This window comes from Pollicipes pollicipes, unplaced genomic scaffold (assembly GCF_011947565.3).
Source record: "Pollicipes pollicipes isolate AB1234 unplaced genomic scaffold, Ppol_2.1 Scaffold_4881;HRSCAF=5763_pilon_pilon_pilon, whole genome shotgun sequence".
Classification (NCBI taxonomy): domain Eukaryota; kingdom Metazoa; phylum Arthropoda; class Thecostraca; order Pollicipedomorpha; family Pollicipedidae; genus Pollicipes; species Pollicipes pollicipes.
In genome coordinates this window covers 5,497,020-5,516,791 of record NW_023596576.1, presented here as the reverse complement: position 1 = coordinate 5,516,791, position 19,772 = coordinate 5,497,020, and the positions used below count along the sequence as shown (strand labels likewise).

At 50.1% G+C, this 19,772-nt stretch overlaps 3 protein-coding genes across 6 annotated transcripts; 1 reads left to right on the top strand and 2 right to left on the bottom strand.

Moving 5' to 3' along the window:
• Positions 1 to 207: 207 nt before the first annotated feature.
• LOC119101166 (U3 small nucleolar ribonucleoprotein MPP10) lies at positions 208 to 7,630 on the bottom strand. Its single transcript, XM_037224443.1, has 9 exons — positions 7,344 to 7,630; positions 6,111 to 6,252; positions 5,021 to 5,700; positions 3,911 to 4,024; positions 2,802 to 3,120; positions 2,267 to 2,437; positions 1,954 to 2,062; positions 1,264 to 1,475; positions 208 to 447 (listed from the first exon to the last, which is right to left on the bottom strand). The coding sequence occupies exons 1-9, from the start codon at positions 7,400 to 7,402 to the stop codon at positions 292 to 294; spliced, it is 1,962 nt and encodes a 653-aa protein (XP_037080338.1). The 5' UTR covers positions 7,403 to 7,630; the 3' UTR covers positions 208 to 291.
• A 294-nt stretch (positions 7,631 to 7,924) lies between these two features.
• Positions 7,925 to 11,208, top strand: Syx18 (syntaxin 18). Of its 3 annotated transcripts, none has more exons than XM_037224514.1 (2): positions 7,925 to 8,080; positions 10,044 to 11,208. In XM_037224514.1, the coding sequence occupies exon 2, from the start codon at positions 10,051 to 10,053 to the stop codon at positions 10,981 to 10,983; it is 933 nt and encodes a 310-aa protein (XP_037080409.1). In that variant the 5' UTR covers positions 7,925 to 8,080; positions 10,044 to 10,050; the 3' UTR covers positions 10,984 to 11,208. The 3 variants fall into 3 exon arrangements, with proteins under 3 accessions (XP_037080409.1, XP_037080408.1, XP_037080407.1); XM_037224513.1 differs by having other exon boundaries at positions 7,925 to 8,084; XM_037224512.1 differs by lacking the exon at positions 7,925 to 8,080 and adding an exon at positions 9,486 to 9,566.
• A 179-nt stretch (positions 11,209 to 11,387) lies between these two features.
• Positions 11,388 to 19,208, bottom strand: LOC119101060 (peptidyl-prolyl cis-trans isomerase-like 3). Of its 2 annotated transcripts, XM_037224309.1 has the most exons (6): positions 19,156 to 19,208; positions 17,655 to 17,729; positions 16,536 to 16,642; positions 13,080 to 13,241; positions 11,906 to 12,024; positions 11,388 to 11,589 (listed from the first exon to the last, which is right to left on the bottom strand). In XM_037224309.1, the coding sequence occupies exons 3-6, from the start codon at positions 16,623 to 16,625 to the stop codon at positions 11,463 to 11,465; spliced, it is 498 nt and encodes a 165-aa protein (XP_037080204.1). In that variant the 5' UTR covers positions 16,626 to 16,642; positions 17,655 to 17,729; positions 19,156 to 19,208; the 3' UTR covers positions 11,388 to 11,462. The 2 variants fall into 2 exon arrangements, with proteins under 2 accessions (XP_037080204.1, XP_037080203.1); XM_037224308.1 differs by lacking the exon at positions 16,536 to 16,642 and having other exon boundaries at positions 19,156 to 19,202.
• Positions 19,209 to 19,772: the final 564 nt, after the last annotated feature.

Here is a 19,772-nt window from a genome sequence, read left to right as displayed (position 1 = left end):
GGGGTGCGAGCTGCCATCTGCGATGCTACGCAATGTTGCGGTCTGATCTCCGGGGATGGTCAGTTCGGGTCATGAGTTGTCCTGTCCGGGACAGTGGACGCACGGAACCTTAGATAGGATCTGGCAGGATTTGAACGCTCTTCACCTGACATTGCCCAACAGCAATGCCGTCTTCAGTCGTGCTCCCACCTATAACAGTCAGAGTCGCACAGTTTGCACATGTATTTGCGGTACACATCAGACAATTCGCATGACTGTACGGTTGCCCTCCCACCCAGCGCTCAATGTCCACTACAGTCGCATCCTGGCCACCTCCGCCGACGTCGTCACCTTCCTCTTCTTCTTGGGCGGCTTGACGCCGGCCACCTGGGCTGTCACCTGGTCCTGCAGTTGGCTGAAGAAGGCCGTGGACGACTTGAGCGCCTTCTTGCCGCCCTTGTCGTCCGCCTGCGAGGAGAGGCAGCGCGTCACTCCACACGTCACACAGACACGGCCCGGACCACCCAGCGACGGGCTGCTGGACCGCACGCAGCCCGATGGCTCGTCTTTCATACAGGCTTTAGGACGATAGTCGCGTAATGACGGCATCCCTGAGCTTTGCACTCGAGCACCAGCATATTCCTTTCGAGTACATACCACTCAAGCTCGATCTTTTTAAGGAAGACAATTACATCATAATGCATACGAGCGCATCGAAACTGAGAATAAATCATGATGCCGATGGCACACGTTGCCAACGCGCTACCTCTACCATATGAAGTCAATCGCATGTCATTACATCGGTTCCTTCTATTTGTGTGGTGCGTATGCGTCATACCCATTGTTACGTATACCTTACAATGACATGGTACGCAACAAATGCTTAAGCATACAGTGCTCACATGTTGTAGCACGCGAGTTCTAACTGCTGAAAAGCAGCCTCGGATCGTAATGCTGTTTCCCGTAACAAGACTTATCATGCCTCTGCACGGTCTTTTTTGCTTCATCACCATTCTTCTCAGGCCATGGGCAAAGCGACCCAACTGACAAGGAAGCCTCATGCCGTGTATGAAGAGAAGTTGACAACACAGCCTTCCCTTAAATAGTCCATTAAGACGTATTTACCGAGCCCCTGCGCATTGGGAGCGCTCAGTCTTGCGACAGCCGTACTCGAGTCATCCAGCACGACCCATGCTCCCATGGCAGGGCCCACCGGCCTCGTCCGTCTCCCGCCTGCCCTGCTCGCTGATGCGCCTCGCGCCGCCCCGCTCCCCCGCCACTTACCCGGGTGACGAGGCCTCGCTTCTCCGCGCGCGCCACCTGCGCCTCTGCCAGCCGGCGGCCAGCGGCGCCGGCGCGCGCCCCGGCCGGCTGCCGCTCGCGCCGCTCCTGGTCGCGCGCCTTGACAGACTGGCGGCGCTTCTTCTTGCGCCGCTCGCGCTTCTTGTCCGTGTCGGAGCGCTCCTCCTTGGCCAGCAGCTGGGAGCGCCGCTTGTCTGCCGGTAGCGTAGCTCGGCGTCAGGGGCGCGAAGTGAGCCGGACGGGCCCAGGGTCAGGGGGCGGGTGGGGGGGGGGGGGGGCTAATGCAGCAGGCCGGGCAGGGGGCACGCATAACACAGACTGTGTTGGGGAAAAGCACAACTTAGTATGTCAGATGAGTCAGTGATACCTTTAATTTTATAATTTACCATTTGAGTCACTGCTGGCAAGATGCCAGATCAGACGACTTACGCCGGCGGGCACTGACATTCAGCGGACTAAACACAGCGGAAGCGTAACTAATACCACAACCATGCCCAGTCTGTTTTAACATAAGACACGCACTGCCACACTGAATTTTGCTTCTCCCTAAACCAATCAGTACTCCTCACTGCTACGGCGAGTATTGGAGCCGAGCGGAGTGGCTGACTTGCAGACCCGGTCACAGGCACACCACGACCGTGACGTCACAGACGGCGTCTGCCCCGCCCTCACCCTTGATCTCCTCCGGCGCCAGGAGCGTGGCGTTGGACGAGCCCAGCGGCGTCACCTCCTCCATGGAGATCGCCGGCAGCTTACTGACAATGCGCACCTCGGCCGACGACTGAAAACGACGGCTCGTTATTGACGAATTGCTCTTCGACAGAGGAAAGAACGCCATCAACGGAAGGGAAGCAACTGCGACCATTGACGAGGCGACCGTACAAGTTACGTTCCAAGCAAGTAGGCCTAGCGACGGGCGTGCAGCACCTGCCGGGCGAGCCCCCAAGCCCGCCGCATCCCGCAACCTCTAGTAGCCAGGCCGCACCTGCTTCGGCATGTAGTGGAAGTTGGTGAGCGTGTCCAGCTTGGCCGAAAGCTCCGCCATCATGCGCCGGATCTCCTCGTGCTCCTTGGGGATGTCCTCGACCTCGTCGTGCGCTAGGCTGAGGTCCACCTCGGGCTTCTGCTCCGCATCGGCCTTCTGCTTGAGGTACTCCTGTGGGCGCGGCACATCGATGTCAGGGTAGGCCCCGACAGCACCCATGGCTCACGAGCGCGAGGGGCAAATTGGGCTGCAGTTAATACGACCCTTGGCATTGAGACTTGATGACATGAATCATAGCAAACGCTTATCTGGACCGCGCATATGTCAGGATCGACGCCAGCAAACCCAACATAGCCAGCCTGGAAAAGAATCCCAATCCTGGAGCTTTGCCCTCGGTTGTTTGGCTAGCACAGCCTCCAGCACACACACAAACGGACACGCGCACGCACACGCACACGCACATCAACCATCACCGCCGGCCCCCTTCCCGCGCGTGCGCGCGCCGCCAGCGCCAGCGGCCGGCCGCAGCGCGCACCTGCTCGTAGATCTGGGCCAGGCTCAGCTTCGATTTCTCCTGGTCGAGCAGCAGCCGCTTCTTGTACTCGTACGGGTCGGTGACGGGCTTGACCTTGCGCTCGACGTCGTCCCAGGCGCGGTCGCGCACGCGGCGCAGGATGAGCCGCTCCACCTCGGCCGTCACCTCGGCCGTCGTCTCGGGCGCGCGCCGCGTCTGCTCGAAGTCCACGTACTCCTCGAGCAGCGCGTTCTCGTGCCGCTGCGCCGCCGACGTCTCGCCGCGCTGCTGCCACGGCTTCTCCGCCAGGTTCTGCTCCTCCAGCTGCGAGATGCGCGACCTGCGTCGACGCGGCCACGACGGGTCAGCGGCAGGTCAGACGACTCGTAGGTCGGTGGGAGGTCACACTTCCCCTGCAGGTCAGCTGGAGGTTCCCCCGGAGGCCAATGGGAGGTCGGACGACCCCAACGGTCAGCACAAGGTAAGACGTCTATCAAGATCAGCAGGTCAAGTGGTCCTGACAGGTCAGGGAAAGGCCAAATGTCCCGGTCAGGTCAGCAGAGCAGACGCACAAGACAGGCCTGAAGGAGACATTAATGTCACGCACAGTAGCGGTAAACGCCGGACAAGTTCAGGGCGAGGATGGCTTAACTAGCATGTGACAAGAAGCAACACACTGCAAACCGAAATCAATAAACCAATTAAATGACCATGGGAGGTACCAAACATCTGCTATTTAATGAAATCATGAAGGTCTCCGGTATAGAAACACACGGACGGTTACCTCCCGCATCTCCAGCCTTTACACGCTATTTAACAGTGAAGTTCGCGGTCACTTCAGCTGTACCTGTACCAGCTGTACCAGCTGTATTTTGTCAGCCCGATATATTTCACTTTGCTGAAGAGATTGGTCTGTGCACTGGTACTTGCTTCGATACCTGCTTGTGAAGCGAAATGTTCGCGTTTGTTTGAACTGCACTCTTCGGTTTCAGTCAGATCAGGCTGGTTACTTCGCACCACACCAGGCTGGGTACCCAATGCAACATGTTTGTCTAAGCATCATTGCCCTGCTTCTATTCATAATGATCTCCAGAGACTGACTATATCGCACAGCACTCGTGCATGCTTACTTGAGCCTTTCCTGCCGGATCTCCAGCGTTGACTTCGGCTCCTGAGATTTCTTCGCGATTCCCAAGATGTCCGCAACATCCTCTCCCTCACTGTCTGATGCTAGCAGGTCCAGTCTGGAAATGTGCATTTATCAAATCAATACGTCAATCATCATCAATTAATCAATCTCCATAAGCATGCACTTTAATGTCATGACAAAACAGACCAAACAGACCCATGTGATGACCCAATACACCCAATAGACCCAAAAGACCCAATAAACACAGCCACACACACCTTAGAAAGTCGTTTCACTGTGCTTACTGATTATGACGGCAGCAATTACACCGTCCAGAGCACCACCACTTCAATGGCTTATAAAAACAGCATAGTCTAACACACCAGCAACACGTCTCGCAGCCCGGGCGAGCGAGGTGATGTGACGTGGTGGATGTGAAGACGGATGTAACGGATGTGAGTTACCGGTTTGTGACGTAGAACTAAAAGCAGAACTATATCAATGTAGCGCACATCTTCAGCGAGCAAACTAAATGGACTTTGTCGACTCACTGAAGAGTTAGGTTCATGAAAACTAAAACAGGCCGGGTATTAGAAGGCTCCACTGAGGAAGCCTTTACGCGCTACTTCACACCTAGAATTGCTTAAAAAACATCACAAAATGTGTGCATCTACCCACACCCTTGCCCATACCATCCTCCACTTCCCGCTCCATCAGGTTTGTCAGCCGCGTGAAGCTGCGACGCAAAGTGGTCGAGAGCCCGGTTTTGACCGCGCTCTTTAACTAAATCGCGATAGGTAAAACTATACCTCTTCCACACTAAAGAAAAAGGGGGTGAAATGGCAGCAATGCTGCTGACAGTCTTGACGCGTTGAAAGGGAAAGCATGCCAGATCGAGGCTCTTGGTGCAAATGCCTGAAAATTTATACAGCACAACAGTAAAGCAACTGTGCTTCCTGGTGTTGAAAACCGCATGAGCCTGTATAGTGGTTGTAATATAGCAACCCCTAGAAAGCGGGACGGCCGAGCCGGGCAGGGCCACTCAAGTTGACAGCCGTGCCACATAACTAAGCTTCCAACCGTCACCAGTCAACTGATGATCAAATCTCACCTCTTGCCTTTGGCTGGCTGTGGTGGGCCCGCCTTCCCGTCGTCCGGCGGATCAAAAAAGTCCGAGAACATGGGCATCGCATCTTCCTCCTCCTCCTCACCCTCCACTGCGCGCTCCCTGGCGTCGGCCCGCCGCCGGCCTGGAGCTGCGGCGCGGCGCTCCTCCCCGGCGTCTGCTGTGAACAGGTCCGGTCCGGCTGGCTCGTCGGCGTCGGCCGGGCGGCGGGCCCGCTCCCGCTCAAACTGGCGATCCTGCAGCTCCAGGAACTGCTCCAGCTCGCCCAGCTTGAAGAACCGGTCGTCCACCGTGGAGCGGGCGGCGTGCGGTCGTTCTGGCAGCGGCTCCTCCTCTTCCCCGCTGCCGGGCCCGTCTTCGTCGCTCTCGGCACCCTCATCCTCGCTGTCGTCCTCGCCTGCCGGGCCGTCAAACCCGTCCTCAAGGTCATCCTCGTCCACCTCGCCGTCCGGCCCGTTGATGTTCGGTGCGTCGCCGTGTCCGGCCGAGTCGTCGCTGTCACTGACGGCCTCCCCAGCCAGCGGCCGGCGACCGACCGCGGTCGGGGGCGTGACCTCGTGTCCAGCAGCCCGCGTCGTCAGCGCCAGCTGGCCGCTGCGCGCCGTGACCCGGCTCACCTCGCGCGACAGCGCCGGCCACTCCAGTCCGTTCAGCAGCTCCACTTCCTGCATATCACATGGTCCAACGCGTCACGACGACGCTGAGAGGAGCAGTACCAATGACACTGTATCTGTTATGCACAGCATGTACACATCAAAAGCAGTTGGCACTTAACCTGCTGCTTATTTTGATTCTTCAGATGATTCTTTGTTGATAAATAAAATGCTTTTTGGTATTCTAATGTTTTGCTCTATAACAATTTATTGCTTCTGAACTACTCCTGGCTATATATCACATGTAATGTAAGTTGCATTTGATCACAATACTAATTCAATTTTGAAAAGTGGAAGCAAGCTTTGCTTATTTGGAAAATAAAAAAATTCATAGAAAGCATCCTTAAACCAGAGCTGGCAAGCCCAATTAGAGAAACAGCTGGAAGTTAGTCACCTCAACTACCATCTTAATATTTTCTTACCTGCCATATTTGTTCCTGATCAAACCCTTCTATGAAGAGTTCCTGGATGGGTAGCGAGCTTTTTTCACTCAGGCAGCTTACACCAATATCAAAGATTTCCTTGGTTACACCCTTAAACCCCTCTGCAGAAGTTTGATCAGACCTGAAACAAATAAGAAAATTGGTCAAAACAATCATACTGGTGAGCAAGTGTTTCTGAGAACACATGTAGACATACTTGTGCTCTACAACAAAAGTGATCACCTGGATATCCCTGGGTCCTACAGTAGCAGGTATGACATGGGCTATGTCTTGGCAAAGCACAGTGCAAAATATGGGACACTCTGATTTGTGACTGTAATACAGCAATACTTCTGGTAGGGCCATCTGGTAGTTTTACTGCATTTGTGCACAAAACCATGGTATGTGCTGGTGACTTTTTTACTTTTGATAGCATGCAGTAAGCACAGCACTTTATTAATTGGTATTAACATGGAACCAAGAATGGGACATGTCTAAGCAGTGGCATACAGAACATGAAAAACTCTTATGGAATGCATAATTATTTGGACTAGGCTCCAGTCAATGACTACTTTTCAGCCAATGACATATCTGGCTATCACTTGGTGTTAGCCCTGGTAAGAGTCTGACAATGGTAAGCATATAGCCATTTACGTGGCAAGTTTGCACATGCAAGAACCAGAGGATTTTAGCCATGTACCCAGTTATGTACCACATCCCGAAGTATTCAAGCAGGGGCATTCCTTGCCACAGCCAGAATATGAATGCCCATTATATGAATTTGTGGTCTGATCTTTGCTATGGAATATTGTGATAAATAAAATCAAGGCCAACCCTGGCAAACCATGAAAGTCCTGCAAAGAACAGCATATATGGTAAGGGGACCACTTACTGGGACAGAAATAACTCATAACCATGCAAGGTTGAAAAGAAGAAATGATCAAGAAAGTGGCACACCTTGTGATAGTAGTTTCAATCCCTATGAACAAACTCCACAGTCAGCACTGATCAGCTCATTATGGCTGTGGGAACTGAGGGAACAAACTATTCAAGCAAATACTGGAGACAAAATAATTGAAATTTGAGTGTGCTACCAGACACCAGAAATGTCTAAACCACATCACAGGATGAGCATGACGAGTGGAACTTGAGGGTGCAAGAACTGGGACAAAACAGTGAAGAGTAATTATCCTTTCCATACAAACATCTTGTCAAACATTTTAATGGTCTTACCTCAGAAAGTTTTCCGCTTTCTTAGTCAATGTCACAAAGCTGGTTATCAGCTTTTCCATGGTACCTATGCGTGATTGATCACCCGTTCAGTTGAAATATCCGCATCTGGACACCCAATGCATATCTCAAACCGCACCTTCACTTTTTCTTCAGGGTTTCGCCCATCAAATAGGATCCTGCTCCTGGCGTAACGATCCACAGGCCTTCACACAATGTCTCGTGGGCAGCCAATCACAAGATATTTATAATATATAATGTCCAGTTACTACACAACCACCCCAACCGCGACAAACCGCGGCTTTTACACTTGTTCACAGTACTCACGTGCGATACGATTTATGGCGCATCGAATACGAGCAAACACTTCGAAGCTGTTCGACAACAGCTTAAAGCAGATCTGGCTCAAGGTCTGAACAAAATTTACCCATCCTTCACCTCCCCGAGCGCCTGAGCGTCATCGTGTGGTGACTGAATACGCGCAAGTTGCGTTCAGCGCAGTGTGAACACTTTTAGTAAGTGCATCAACCTGGACAACTAATCTGAAGAATTTGACTGGCCTGAGCGAGGGGGATTGGGGTGTGCGTGCGGCCCTGGACAGCTGTGAGCGAATGTTTTCAGACATTGTTCTCCTTGATGGCACGAGCCGCCGCTCTCTGTAATCAAGGAGATTCCTAAATACCTGTGGGCAATTGGCTGGGCGTGCATCAAGGCTGGCAACGACCAATAAAGGCCAAGGAGTATGTAATGATAAGGGGTCCTGGCGATAGAAGGCTATTAGGGATGTACTCGAATACAAGTTTGAGTTCAGTTTGAGTCTACTGTGCCCCTTAACTCACGTCCTAAACCCCCACCCCACAGAGCCTGAGGATCATGAACACCAGGGTGTGTGTCCTCATCAGTTTTGTTGTGCTTTTCTGTACATTTAAGAAATGTTAGCTATGAAAAAACTTTAAAAACTGCAATAAAAAGACATAAAAGTAAGGTTGAAAATGAGTGATGATGTTCTTCATTTTCAGATTTAGAAATTTGTGTGGATGTTTAATTGGTTTGCAGCTATTACAGCCTCTTGGCTTCATGCAAAAGATAGATGTGTCATGTTATAGACTACCAATTTTACAGATATATAGACAGGCAAACTATGCCCCTGCTACCTGCTGGCAATGGTGGGGTGATAGGTAGAAGAAGAGGTAGTGATGACCTTTTATCAAGCTACCTCAAGATACATATGAGGTTTGTTGAGCTCTTGGAAGCCCAAGATTTGTAAAACTCATGCTTGTTTAACCATCTGTGATTTTTCTGCACCGCATTAGGTTAAAAATGATGGAATCAATGTGGTGCTTTTCATCTAAATTGTTAAATTGATCAGTTGTAGTGTGATGGAGTTCAAACAAAGCTTTGCATTTGTTTACTGCATATATTCCTGTTACTTCCCACTAGTACATGAAAAGGGCTTGGTTATGACTGAGGAGCCACTTTTAAAATGGTCTGAATCATTGTGCCCTGGGTGGGCTAAGAGGCCTTTGCATTGGTGACTTTGATTTTACTGACCATGTAAAAATTAGGATTCCTATGTGATAGAAAGGAAATTTGGACAGATCATGAGTCAGAACATGGGGACCACCAGGTGGCCTAGGCCCATCTAGCAAATACATGCCCTCTTTTTCATGTTGGCCTGGTGCTTGCTTGTTGCTGTGGTTGGCTACCAGAACCAATGCTGAACTAGCCTTGGCATGCAGTTCATAAGCCTGTGTTATAAAGGGATATTTGCAGAGCTGGGGGATGAGCTTAATGGTTATCAATATAATTTCACTTCAGAAAAGATCTACAGTGAATAAGTAAATGTGTCTTGCCTGAGTTCGTCTTGTTACACCAGTGCACGTTTCATGCCTACCACTGCGATGAATCAAAGCTCATACTTGGGTTGATCTGAAACCAGCTGAACTGGTATGATGGCAAGATTTGTTTCTGTGTAACTCATATGCCAATATCTTGCTGTTCCCAGTTATGTTGTCACTGCAGTGCTGGCAGCATGCATTATCTGTCACTCTTCCTTATGAAGTAATATCAGGGGCATAGTTGTGGAAAACAGGCTAGGCTGCTGACATGTGATGATGGCACCCAAAATTAGCTGACAAATGGGCATCAGTCCAAAGTTAGGTATTTTCTGTCAAATTTGGGAGGGATTGGATCCACTCAGCCAAATAAGAAATTACACTGGATGATGTAAGTTTGTATGCAGGATATTCATGCCATGCCCACTTATCCACAAGCACATAGCCAATGTTTAATCTCAACTCATGGGCAAATGTCAAGTTTTTTCCAAACTCCTGCAATTTGGATCAACTATCTGTGAGATCTGTCAGCATTTAGTTTAACATCCTTGCTCAAGGTGGGCCCTGGCCCCATTGTTCCCACCCTTGGCTAAAACCTTGTCACATGATCTAATCTGTCTTCAGTGTATGGCCAGGGGTATGTGGACCCTGCACAAGGGTGGCGACACTGTGGGGACATGTCCCCTGCAATTTTCAGAATGTGTGACATACCTTTGGGAGTACATACCTACATATGGTGACTTGCATGGTCACCTTCTCTATGCCACGTCAGCAAGCTGGAGAGGTCCATGCATATGTCCATTTATATATTTATCCCACCATGAGGGCTGATGATGCTCACTAATGCTTCCACTCTGTTGTGCCCCAGGGCCACTATGGACCAGACACCGCTGTTTATAGCCTGTCTGCGCGCCGTGCGCACGCGCAACAAGGAGCTGTCGGCGGCGGCTGAAAGCCGTGTGCTGCCGCGGCGCGCGGCCGGCCCGTTCCAGCGGCGCGCCGCGGACATCGTGGCGAGCGTGGCGCGGCTGGCCGCCTTCCTGCAGGAGCATCGGGCCGGCTACCTGAGCACAGGCCACGCCGACGGACCCGCGCTCTCCGAAGCCGAACGTGACCAGGTGGACGCCGGCGCCCAGGCTATCACGCGCACCTGCAGTCAGCTGGTGCGCGAGTTCCGGCGCGAGCTGGTGCCGGCGGCCGGCGGCGACCAGGCGGCGCAGCACCGGCAGGCCGTGGCTGACAGCATGGAGGCCTACCTCAAGACCGTGTGCGGCATCTACGCCGAGATGAAGGCGGTGCGCGTGAAGCGGTCCGTCGACCGGCGCAACATGAGCCAGATCATGACGGCAACGCCACGGCCGGCGCCCGCCGCCGACCGCCCAACGCCCCCGGCAGTGCCGCCGGAGGACGGCGGCGGCGGCGGAGCGCCGAGCTGGGAACAGGACCGGCCCAGCTCGCCCCTGCTGCCCGGAGACGAGCTCACGCCAGAGGACCTCCAGATGCTGCAGGCCGAGAACGACCAGATGCTCAACGAACTCAACAGCATGACGGAAGAGGTGCGGCTGGTCGAGAGCAAGGTGGTCAAGATCGCCCAGCTGCAGGAGATCTTCACCGAGAAGGTGCTGGAGCAGGACAAGGACGTTGACCGCATCGGTGACACTGTGATCGGCACGACCGAGAACATCAAGGATGCCAACGAGCAGCTGCGCAGCGCCATCAAGAAAAACGCCGGCACCCGCGTGTGGGTCATGTTCTTCCTCTTGGTGATATCGTTCTCGTTGCTTTTCCTAGACTGGTACAACGATTAATGCGTGAGTACGCTTAGCTGGACGCTTCACGTGGGTCGTGAAGTAGGCGTTGTTCCGTGACGTTCGGACCCAAGCTGTGTGCTGTGATAGTCGGCTATCGCGGCCGGGCGGATGATTTCGGTGGGTATATTTTTATGCTATTTAATGTAAGCTTGATGCATTCAAGTGTCTAGATGAACAATGTTGGGATTTGAGCACATGCCTTAAATATATGCCGAGGCACTGTGCCGGAGAGTGGTCAAGCAAATCAGTGCAAGCTATAACCACCAGGCTGCGGCCATTGACAGCGGAAGGGCGCTGCAATTTTCAAGGCTTCCATTCACAGCGCCCATCTGCCATGCCAGTATGCCACCATGGCGTACCGTGCATCCAGCCTCAACCCTCCAGCTCCTTAAACCACACACGATGACGAGCGATTATGTATTGTGCGCGCGCGGTGCGGATGACGATTGGATGACGGCAGAGCGGTGGGCGGGGCGTCACCCCGCCAGCGGGTTGGCGTGGATGGTGACCCGTCGGATGCGCGTGTCCGTGGTGGGACGGTAGTTCTTCGGGTTGACCGTCAGTTTCTCCAGCTGGTCCAGCGTGTCCAGGCCGTCTATCACTCTGCGGTGCAGCAACAGGTGGCCACATTCGATCAGCGAAGGCAGTGGCCTATGTGTTACATGGATGTCATCACACGCTTTCCCAGGGGTATACCGACCCGCTTAAACCTATGCTTGCTTATACGGGCCTCTTTGACCTTCTTCACGATCAATACGGAGGCGCAAGGGATCATGTGAAGATGGACCCAAATCATCATGTCAATGGATTATGCCCATCAGAGGGACACCTCCACAATGCATAAATCTCTGGGAGTTTTCCGTAGCTTACGTAGCAGGGTGAAACGTAATCCAAAATTCACACGTTCCGTGCCACTTACTTCGCAAATACCGTGTATTTGAGGTCCAGGTGAGGCTGAGGGGCGTATGTGATGAAGAACTGGCTGCCATTCGTGTTTGGCCCATTATTTGCCATGGAAACCATGCCGCGAACTTTGTGCTGTAAGCAAACGACCACCATGCGCATACAGTCAACAGCAATGCTCGGCACGAACGACATGGAAAGCCGCGGAGGCAGTGCACTATCCATCAAACTAAGTGCCTATCCAATCTGAACATGGCCAAATTTTGTTTTAAGGTATCAATTTTACATGGCTCCTGTGATCTGATAACTTCTCTGACTGATCTTAGAAGCTCTGTTGGAAACGAATCTGTCGTCCGCTATCCTTAGATTGTATTTGTTGAAGTTTATTTATACTTTCAATCAGCTATTTGCCGCGCAAAAAAAATTAGTGGTTTTAGTACTTGTGTCCCTTTGACAACTTCAGTTCATACCATACATACAAAGACAACGCAATGCTTCACATGCAGTGCCAATTAGACCTAGTATATGCGACAGTGCCGGACGTACTGCCGCACAACACTTTCATTCTGCCTCCGTGTTCTAATATACAAGCAACTATTATGACCAAGGGCGCACAGATCTTTCTTGGTATGCACATATTTTGACAGCCACGACTCATGTGTACCCCAATGCCGCTCATGTCGACTTGAATATTCGCACATCGTGTTACCCGCGCCTGCTTGCTCCTTCAAATAGGCACTAGTTCCGTAAAATAAACACCAGTTGAAACACGTACCGCCCGACCAAGGTCCTCTGTACAGAATCAAACAGCTGAGGCAGAACAAGTATGCATGTTCTCAAGTGCGTTTGTGAGGAGCCTTACGCATATGAATAAGACGGTAGTAATGGCCCAGCCCTCGTAGAAAAACCAGAAGAGTGATATCTCGGAACATGCCTTCATCGAAATGAACATCAGCAGCTTATTTCGATGAAGGCATGTAACCGATATATATATATATATATATATATATATATATATATATATATATATATATATATATACACCTAGCTCTCCATTCTCCTGGTTATTCTACGAGGAACGGGGCTATTACCACTGTATCATTTGGATATCGAAACAAGTATGGATATTTAGGAACCAGTGTTCTCCATGTCTGATCTGAATTAGTCCTGTAGTTTCAGACTGAACTCACCTTAATGTTGTCGGTTATCTCATCTTCAAATTTCCTATTCCATATTGAAGTGCCGCCTTTTCCCGTGCCAAGAGGATCACCAGTCTGTACCATGAACCCCTTGATATTGCGGTGAAACAGGCTGTCGTTGTAGTAATCACTTCCGCATAGAGCCAGAAAATTCTGCAACAGCACGAGAAGAGTAATTACATTGTTTGCCGAGCCGCGTTTTACAGCTCCCCGCATCAATTTGATACAGTGTGTATTTCTTCGACTTGGCCACCTTGCAATCAGAGCGGCCGCTGAACACTGCAACTACTGAATGTGTGCGGCATGCTCACTGAAATGGTCAAACATTTTCTGGACATTCAAGACAAAATCAATGTACCACGGTTCACGAATTTTACGGTGCGTCGCAAATGTGTCAGAGAGGCGATGTTAAAACGCATGCTGCTCAAGCCACTTCAAGCTTGAAACGTTAAAACCTCGACAAACCACTATGCGCTGCTGATGTACGGCACACACGTCCACACTTCCGAGTTATTCAGTTATGCTACGAGGATTAACTTGCTGACACGACTACACGACCTATGTGAGGGCCGTGGCTACAGATTCTGCCGTTTCCAAGTAGTTTTTCGTCTTCAGCACGCAGTAAAGCAATGATGTTTAGAGATGGACTGCGCGAAGATGACGAACGTTTGCCGTTCGGTCGGTGGAATCAGTGGAATAAAGTATTTTTATTTCACCCTACGGCTGTATCATGTAGCATGTATTCCAAACCGTCGTAGCATCGACCCCTTCACGACGGGACACGTTCTGTGTTGGCGCTTGACCCTCGGCGGCAGCGCCTGCAGCTGGGCGGTATTGGTACTTGCTCGCTTGCTGCTTTGCTCGGTGCTGTTTTGAATATTTGACTGCAAGTTCCACTCCGTTCATGCCAGCGGCCGAATGTAATAGATTGCGATGCTTTCGGAAAGATTCTGGAGGAGCTCGCGCGGGGGCAGATCTAGGACCTCGTCAGGGGGGGGGGGAGGGCACGCAACATTGTGGGCCCCATAGAAGCCCCCCCCCCCCGAAAAAGATGTTCGAAGTCCAGCAGTCATTCTTAGTATGCTTTTTTATAACGCAACTCATTTAAATGTGCTTAAATGCATCTAAACGTCCCATAAGACTTCGACGGGACGTAAAATGTTCGACAAATGAGCGTAAAAATGCACCGGCGCACATCCGCCTGCTGCTCTATAGCTACGACATATATATATATATATATATATATATATATATATATATATATATATATACGCCAACAGACGAAACCTGAATGATCATCGGTGCCACAGTGGACCCACAAAGAGTCTTCCGCCGACAAGTATGGGGTCCGCAAAGCAAGCGAGAAGAACGCAAGACCAACGTGATAGGCTCCTGAACGATCGGAAGTGGCCCGGCAGGCTGACGTATAGGATCCTGGCCAAAGCATGGAACTCTTTGAGCAGTGGGTCCAGTGTGCGTGTGTGCACCCTTGTGTGTGACCAGTGTGTGTGAATGAATACCCCCTTGCGATCAAAAGTGCCCGGGCAGTTTAACGGAAAGGGCCGTAATGAGAGTGAGGGGTCCTCCGCAAAAGAGATGAAAGGGGAAGAGCCCTGGGTCAAGGTGCAGGGCTCCTGAGCATCCAGTGGCTCAGTGTCTTACTTTATATTGACCTCAGCAACAGCAGAAGGCCCTTCGTTGAGAAAGTGGAAGGAGCCCGGCACCAATATGAAAGGCCCCTGAGTAACTGAGTGTACCCGGAATAGAGCGCCCCAACAAAAGCGTATTGACCTTTTCAGGCAAGTGGGACGAATACATGGAGGACCCCTGATCGACCAAGAGAGCCCAGGCATGCTGGCAGATAGTGCCCCAACAGCAGCGTCGCACAGCTCACCGCACACAGATCAAGGGCAACGTGGGAGGCTTCTTAGCGATCGGAGTGACCCGGTGAAGAGACACATAGGGCCCCGCTACAGCGAAGGCCGCTGGACAGCGTAACGACTCTGCTCACGGGCCTCGCTTTCGCGTGTGACTGTTTTTTGGTCGCCTGGAGACCCAAAGACGTCCAATTTCGTTGTTTTGTGTTTGAAAACTGAGTCCGTTCGCCTGGTCATGGGCCCCTTCAGAGCCTATGGGTCCGCTCGGGGCACAAGGGGGGAGCGCGGTTCCGTGTCCCCCCCCCCCTCCCCCGGATCCGCCATTAGCCCGAACAGTTTGATAGATGGGAACGGATAGATGACAAAAACATACGACCACCTATTTAAATACAAAGTACCCGAGATACAATATGGAGGGCCCAGGAATGACCGGGTGCGCCCAAGCAGGTTAACAGATGGGGGCGGGGCCAACAAGAGCGTAGGAAATTCCATTCAAATAATAGACACACTCACGACACAATGCGGAGGGCCCCAAACGATCGAGTGCACTCCAGCAGGTCAACAGATGGGACTCCCGCCAAAAGCTCTCCATCGGAGCCCTCCTCCCCCTCTTTCATCAGATGGGACCCTCCATTCAAATAGGAAGTACCCAAGACCAAAGATAGATGAAACCCGCACGATTAAGCGTGCCACACCAGGTTATCAGACGAGGCCCAAACAAGAGCGTGGGGCCCTCCATTCGAATAAGGAGTACCCAGGACCCAGTGTGGAGGGCCGCCGAATGATCCAGTGTACTTATGCAGGCTATCAGATGGCGTAGAGCTCGATATTCAATTTCCAATATCAAATGTGTACGGCCCCCGAACAATCCAGTGTGCCCGAGGAGGTGCACAGATGGGAACCCCGAAGAGTCCGTAGGGCTCTCCATTCAACCAGGTAGTACCCAAGACGCAATGTGGAAGGCCCCAGAACGATTGAGTGTGCCTAACAGATGGGCCTCCGAAAACAGCAAGGGCCCTCCATTCAAATCAGAAATATCCGCGGCACAATGTAGAGGGCTCTCGAACGATCGAGTGAGCCAGAGAAGATTCACAGATAGGGCCCCCGACAAGAGTGCAGGGCCCTCTGTTCAAATAGGAAGCACCCAAGACCAAATGAAGAGGGCCCCGAATGATCCGGTGTGCCCGAGCAAGTTATCGGATGGGAGTCCCAACAAGAGCGCGAGGCCCTTCATTCAAATATGAAGTACCTAAAGCCCAGTGTGGAGGACCCCCGAAAGACTGAGTGAACCCAAGCGAGCTATCAGATGGCCCCGACAGAAGCATAGGGCCCTACATTTAAATACAAACAATAAAAAACATTTAAATAAAAGACTTCGTCTGTTCGCCCAGATATGGGCCCCCTCGGAGCCTAAGGGCCCCTTCGGGGCCCGAAGGGGCATGACCTCTGCCCCTCTCTGGATCCGCCCCTGAGTTCGCGAGATATTTCAGCAGGATCCACTTAGCTTCATTGCACGATTACGCCGTGAATGAGAAGGTGGATCGAATGGCAGACACTGCCATTCACGCACCCGACGCTGGCGCTGCCGTTCGTGGAAACATGAGGAGACGGAAACCAGGCCAGCATCCGGAACATTCCATGTCAGTGACTTCCGGCGCATGAACGGGCATCTGGAAACTTAACATTTATTACCGGAATGAGCTGTGTAAGAAGATCAGTGCCACTAATTTCCCCCAATTCACCTTCCGTTAAGTTTGCTGCCGAACAGGGCAGGATTCAGTTTAACCGCGTCTGGCCCAGATTATTCACACACAACACATTATATATGTTTCATGGGTTGTCCAGACGAATGTCGACCGTTTACCCATACTGATGTAATGTATTGGCCCATCCAAGTTCATTGCTAGACTCGACTTCGAGTCGACATCATAAAGAGCTTCGCAGGAAAAACAGGCATTCAAACACTCATGCAAACGAAGCACACTCGACGTGGCAGAACAAATATACGCACTGCTCCGGCATGTAAGAATCGCACCAGGCCTGGCCGAGATGTTGTTTGAAGAAAATGCGGCTGCAGACGACATCTGAACCGACGTCTGTCCGACTCCGTGTGGATTCGAGATACACTACAGTTTATTTGAATGGCCCTTTTATGACATCATGAATGCCAAGGTGACTTTGAAACACCGCCCGAAAAGTTTCCCATTTTTGCGAATGTGTACCTAAGACACTAGATAAGTTTAGGTCTTCAGAAGGGCAGGGTTGTGAACTGCATTGAATAGTCTTGATGTGGTTATTTCATGTTTAAGATTGACATGAATTTCCTACTACTGGCTCAGTTCAACCTAAAACTACTTGGCAATGGCTATGGCAAACCAACATTCGGGGCACTGTCTTCCAGGCATTTTCTGTAAACATTCTGTTTTGGGAGTAAAACTGGCAAGAGCAATCCCCTTGTTCCTTTTGCTTGTTTGCTGGCTTTTACCCCTCACTCTGGGCTGCCGTTCTGGCAGGTCCCACAGTACACACACTGAACAAATATTGTTGTTCACTTAAGATGTGTAAAACTAACCTGCTATAACCTGCAACTCAAAAAACAATTGTGCATCTGATTGAGCAATGGTTGCTATCTTCCTTATGTTTTTCCAAGTTGAACAATTCCCTGGGCATTAACATTTTAGAAACTTACCTCACATGTCTTTGGACACTGTTCACAGAAGAGCTCCATCTTGATATCTCCCAAGTCTGTATGAAGTGTGACAGCCTGCAGAAATTCACATAGCTTTTATAAAAAGAAAACCATTCATTTCTAACTTGCATAACTGCATTTATGTACAACTCATCAAAGATAAAATCAAATCATGTTAAAATAAAGTGTGTAATGCTCATCATTATATCTATCCGAGCACATGAGACACCAGATATCATGATCTGAGAATATCAAAAAGTAGAATTAAAACTGATTGCAAAACAGAAAGTAACCAAAGGACTACAACATATCATTAAACAGGGGTATAGGTTCACAAAATGAGTTAAAGGGCTGAGGCGTGGAAAATGGCTTAACCAGCCCCAAAATATGCCAAGCAGCATGTTTCTCCTTGGATTTGGTGCACTTTCTCAGAGTTGGATGCAGGATGGAGCCAACATTGGTGGGGGCAGGCTTCAAGCCCCCAATTAGGAAACTACAACCCAAATCATGAAACAAGACATAGGATGATAGCACAATATGAGAACTTGAAATCATTGAATAACCAGGGCTCAACAAATGATGGTGATTATAATCAAAGTGGCTTAAATCTGTTTGAGCAGACAATGTCAGTTTTCTTCCATAACAAAGGTTCAACAGAATATTATTGTTCATAAAACATACAGCATGACAAAAGCATAACCTAGGAATTAGGAATCATTGCAACATATCACTCATTTCCCAGGACCACAAAGACATGATGTGTGAATTGTCAATAATTGCATGGTGGCAAAAACTAATAGAAATTAAATGCCTTAGCAATAAGGTTTTTGAAATACTTTAAGTATAGTCTAAAACATTTGAAGGAACTATTCAGACTGGAAAGGTAAATGGCTTAAATTGCTACTCACAGAAAATGAATGGGTCTAACTTGGTCATGATTTTTTGATAATTTTGACAAACATCCAACCAGTGTTCATTGCTGTAAACTGATTGGGAGTTATCAGCTGCATAACAGTGAAAAATACACACTTGATAAGCTTTAAAATCCTGAAAGAAATGTTCCAAATTTGTGGGGGAGGGAGGGCAGACAAAATATTTCCTGATCATAGTGCACAGAAAGTACTGAAGAACTAAAATAATTCCATGACTTGAAATGCTCCAGCCCCTAATCATGGAGGCAAAGCTGCACTAGATGATTTGAAGTTAAAACAGATAACAATATGCATACCATGCCACCACAAACTGCAACACTAACTTATAACAGCCTGCTTGCACATCAACAGTGCCCAGTCACTGATAGCCCAGATATGAAACTGCACAGCGGGATGTTATATGACCTAGAATTGTCTGTTTCGCTGCTATCATTCAGCATGTCCCGTTCAATTACTGACCCACAACACATGCGACGATTAAAAGTAGAACAGCATAGAAAACCAAGCATCAACCAAGGCAAGTGGCAGACAATCGACTAAAAAAAATCCCCTGTAGGTATCATATTTACCATATCGCCGAGGGGCCGCCCGCGCCGTCCCTGCGGGCGCATACGGTTCGGTACGCGCAGTGCGTTAAAGCGTTCTGGAAATAGTCTGTGAAAAAATGCCCTTCTCGCGCAGGAAACGTCTCACTGATTTGCTACCGTACAACGCTTTCTCCGTTGCACATGCTATGCATTGCTTTACGTGGTTTTTCCGCGTGCCGGTCAGTGGCGGCGGATTTCGGGGGGAGCTGCTTCCCCAAATCTGGGCAAAACACTAACTCTATACCTGTTGACGCACGAAAAGAAGCGATGTAAGAATTAGGCTGTTCCCCTCTCCTCACATGTTCCGGTTTCCAACAGACTATGAGTTCTCAATAAGGTCTATCGTGATAAAAAGCGCGCTACGCAGTCTTACTGTTGCGGTATAACGCAACAAAATTCTCTTCACAATGCATTGTCAGCACATTTCATCATGCGGCGGTCGGCAGCCGTCTTGAACGTAGCGCCGTCCCGCGAAGATGGGCCACTGATTCTTTTAAAACTCTTACCATCCCATTTTGTGTATATGATTTAATGTGCGGCGGTATATATATATATATATATATATATATATATATATATATATATATATATATACACAT

What these genes read in the sequence shown, in the direction of transcription:
- LOC119101166 (XM_037224443.1), bottom strand. Translation starts at nt 7,402, where the DNA reads ATGGAAAAGCTGATAACCAGCTTTGTGACATTGACTAAGAAAGCGGAA. An exon ending in ATCAGGAACAAATATGGCAG is followed by an intron (nt 5,701 to 6,110) that starts GTAAGAAAATAT and finishes TGTGATATGCAG; the next exon opens with GAAGTGGAGCTGCTGAACGG. An exon ending in TCCACTACATGCCGAAGCAG is followed by an intron (nt 2,063 to 2,266) that starts GTGCGGCCTGGC and finishes CGTCGTTTTCAG; the next exon opens with TCGTCGGCCGAGGTGCGCAT.
- LOC119101060 (XM_037224308.1), bottom strand. Translation starts at nt 19,197, where the DNA reads ATGCGCCCGCAGGGACGGCGCGGGCGGCCCCTCGGCGATATG. An exon ending in GGCGGCCCCTCGGCGATATG is followed by an intron (nt 17,730 to 19,155) that starts GTAAATATGATA and finishes GAATTTCTGCAG; the next exon opens with GCTGTCACACTTCATACAGA. An exon ending in AGTGTCCAAAGACATGTGAG is followed by an intron (nt 13,242 to 17,654) that starts GTAAGTTTCTAA and finishes GTGCTGTTGCAG; the next exon opens with AATTTTCTGGCTCTATGCGG.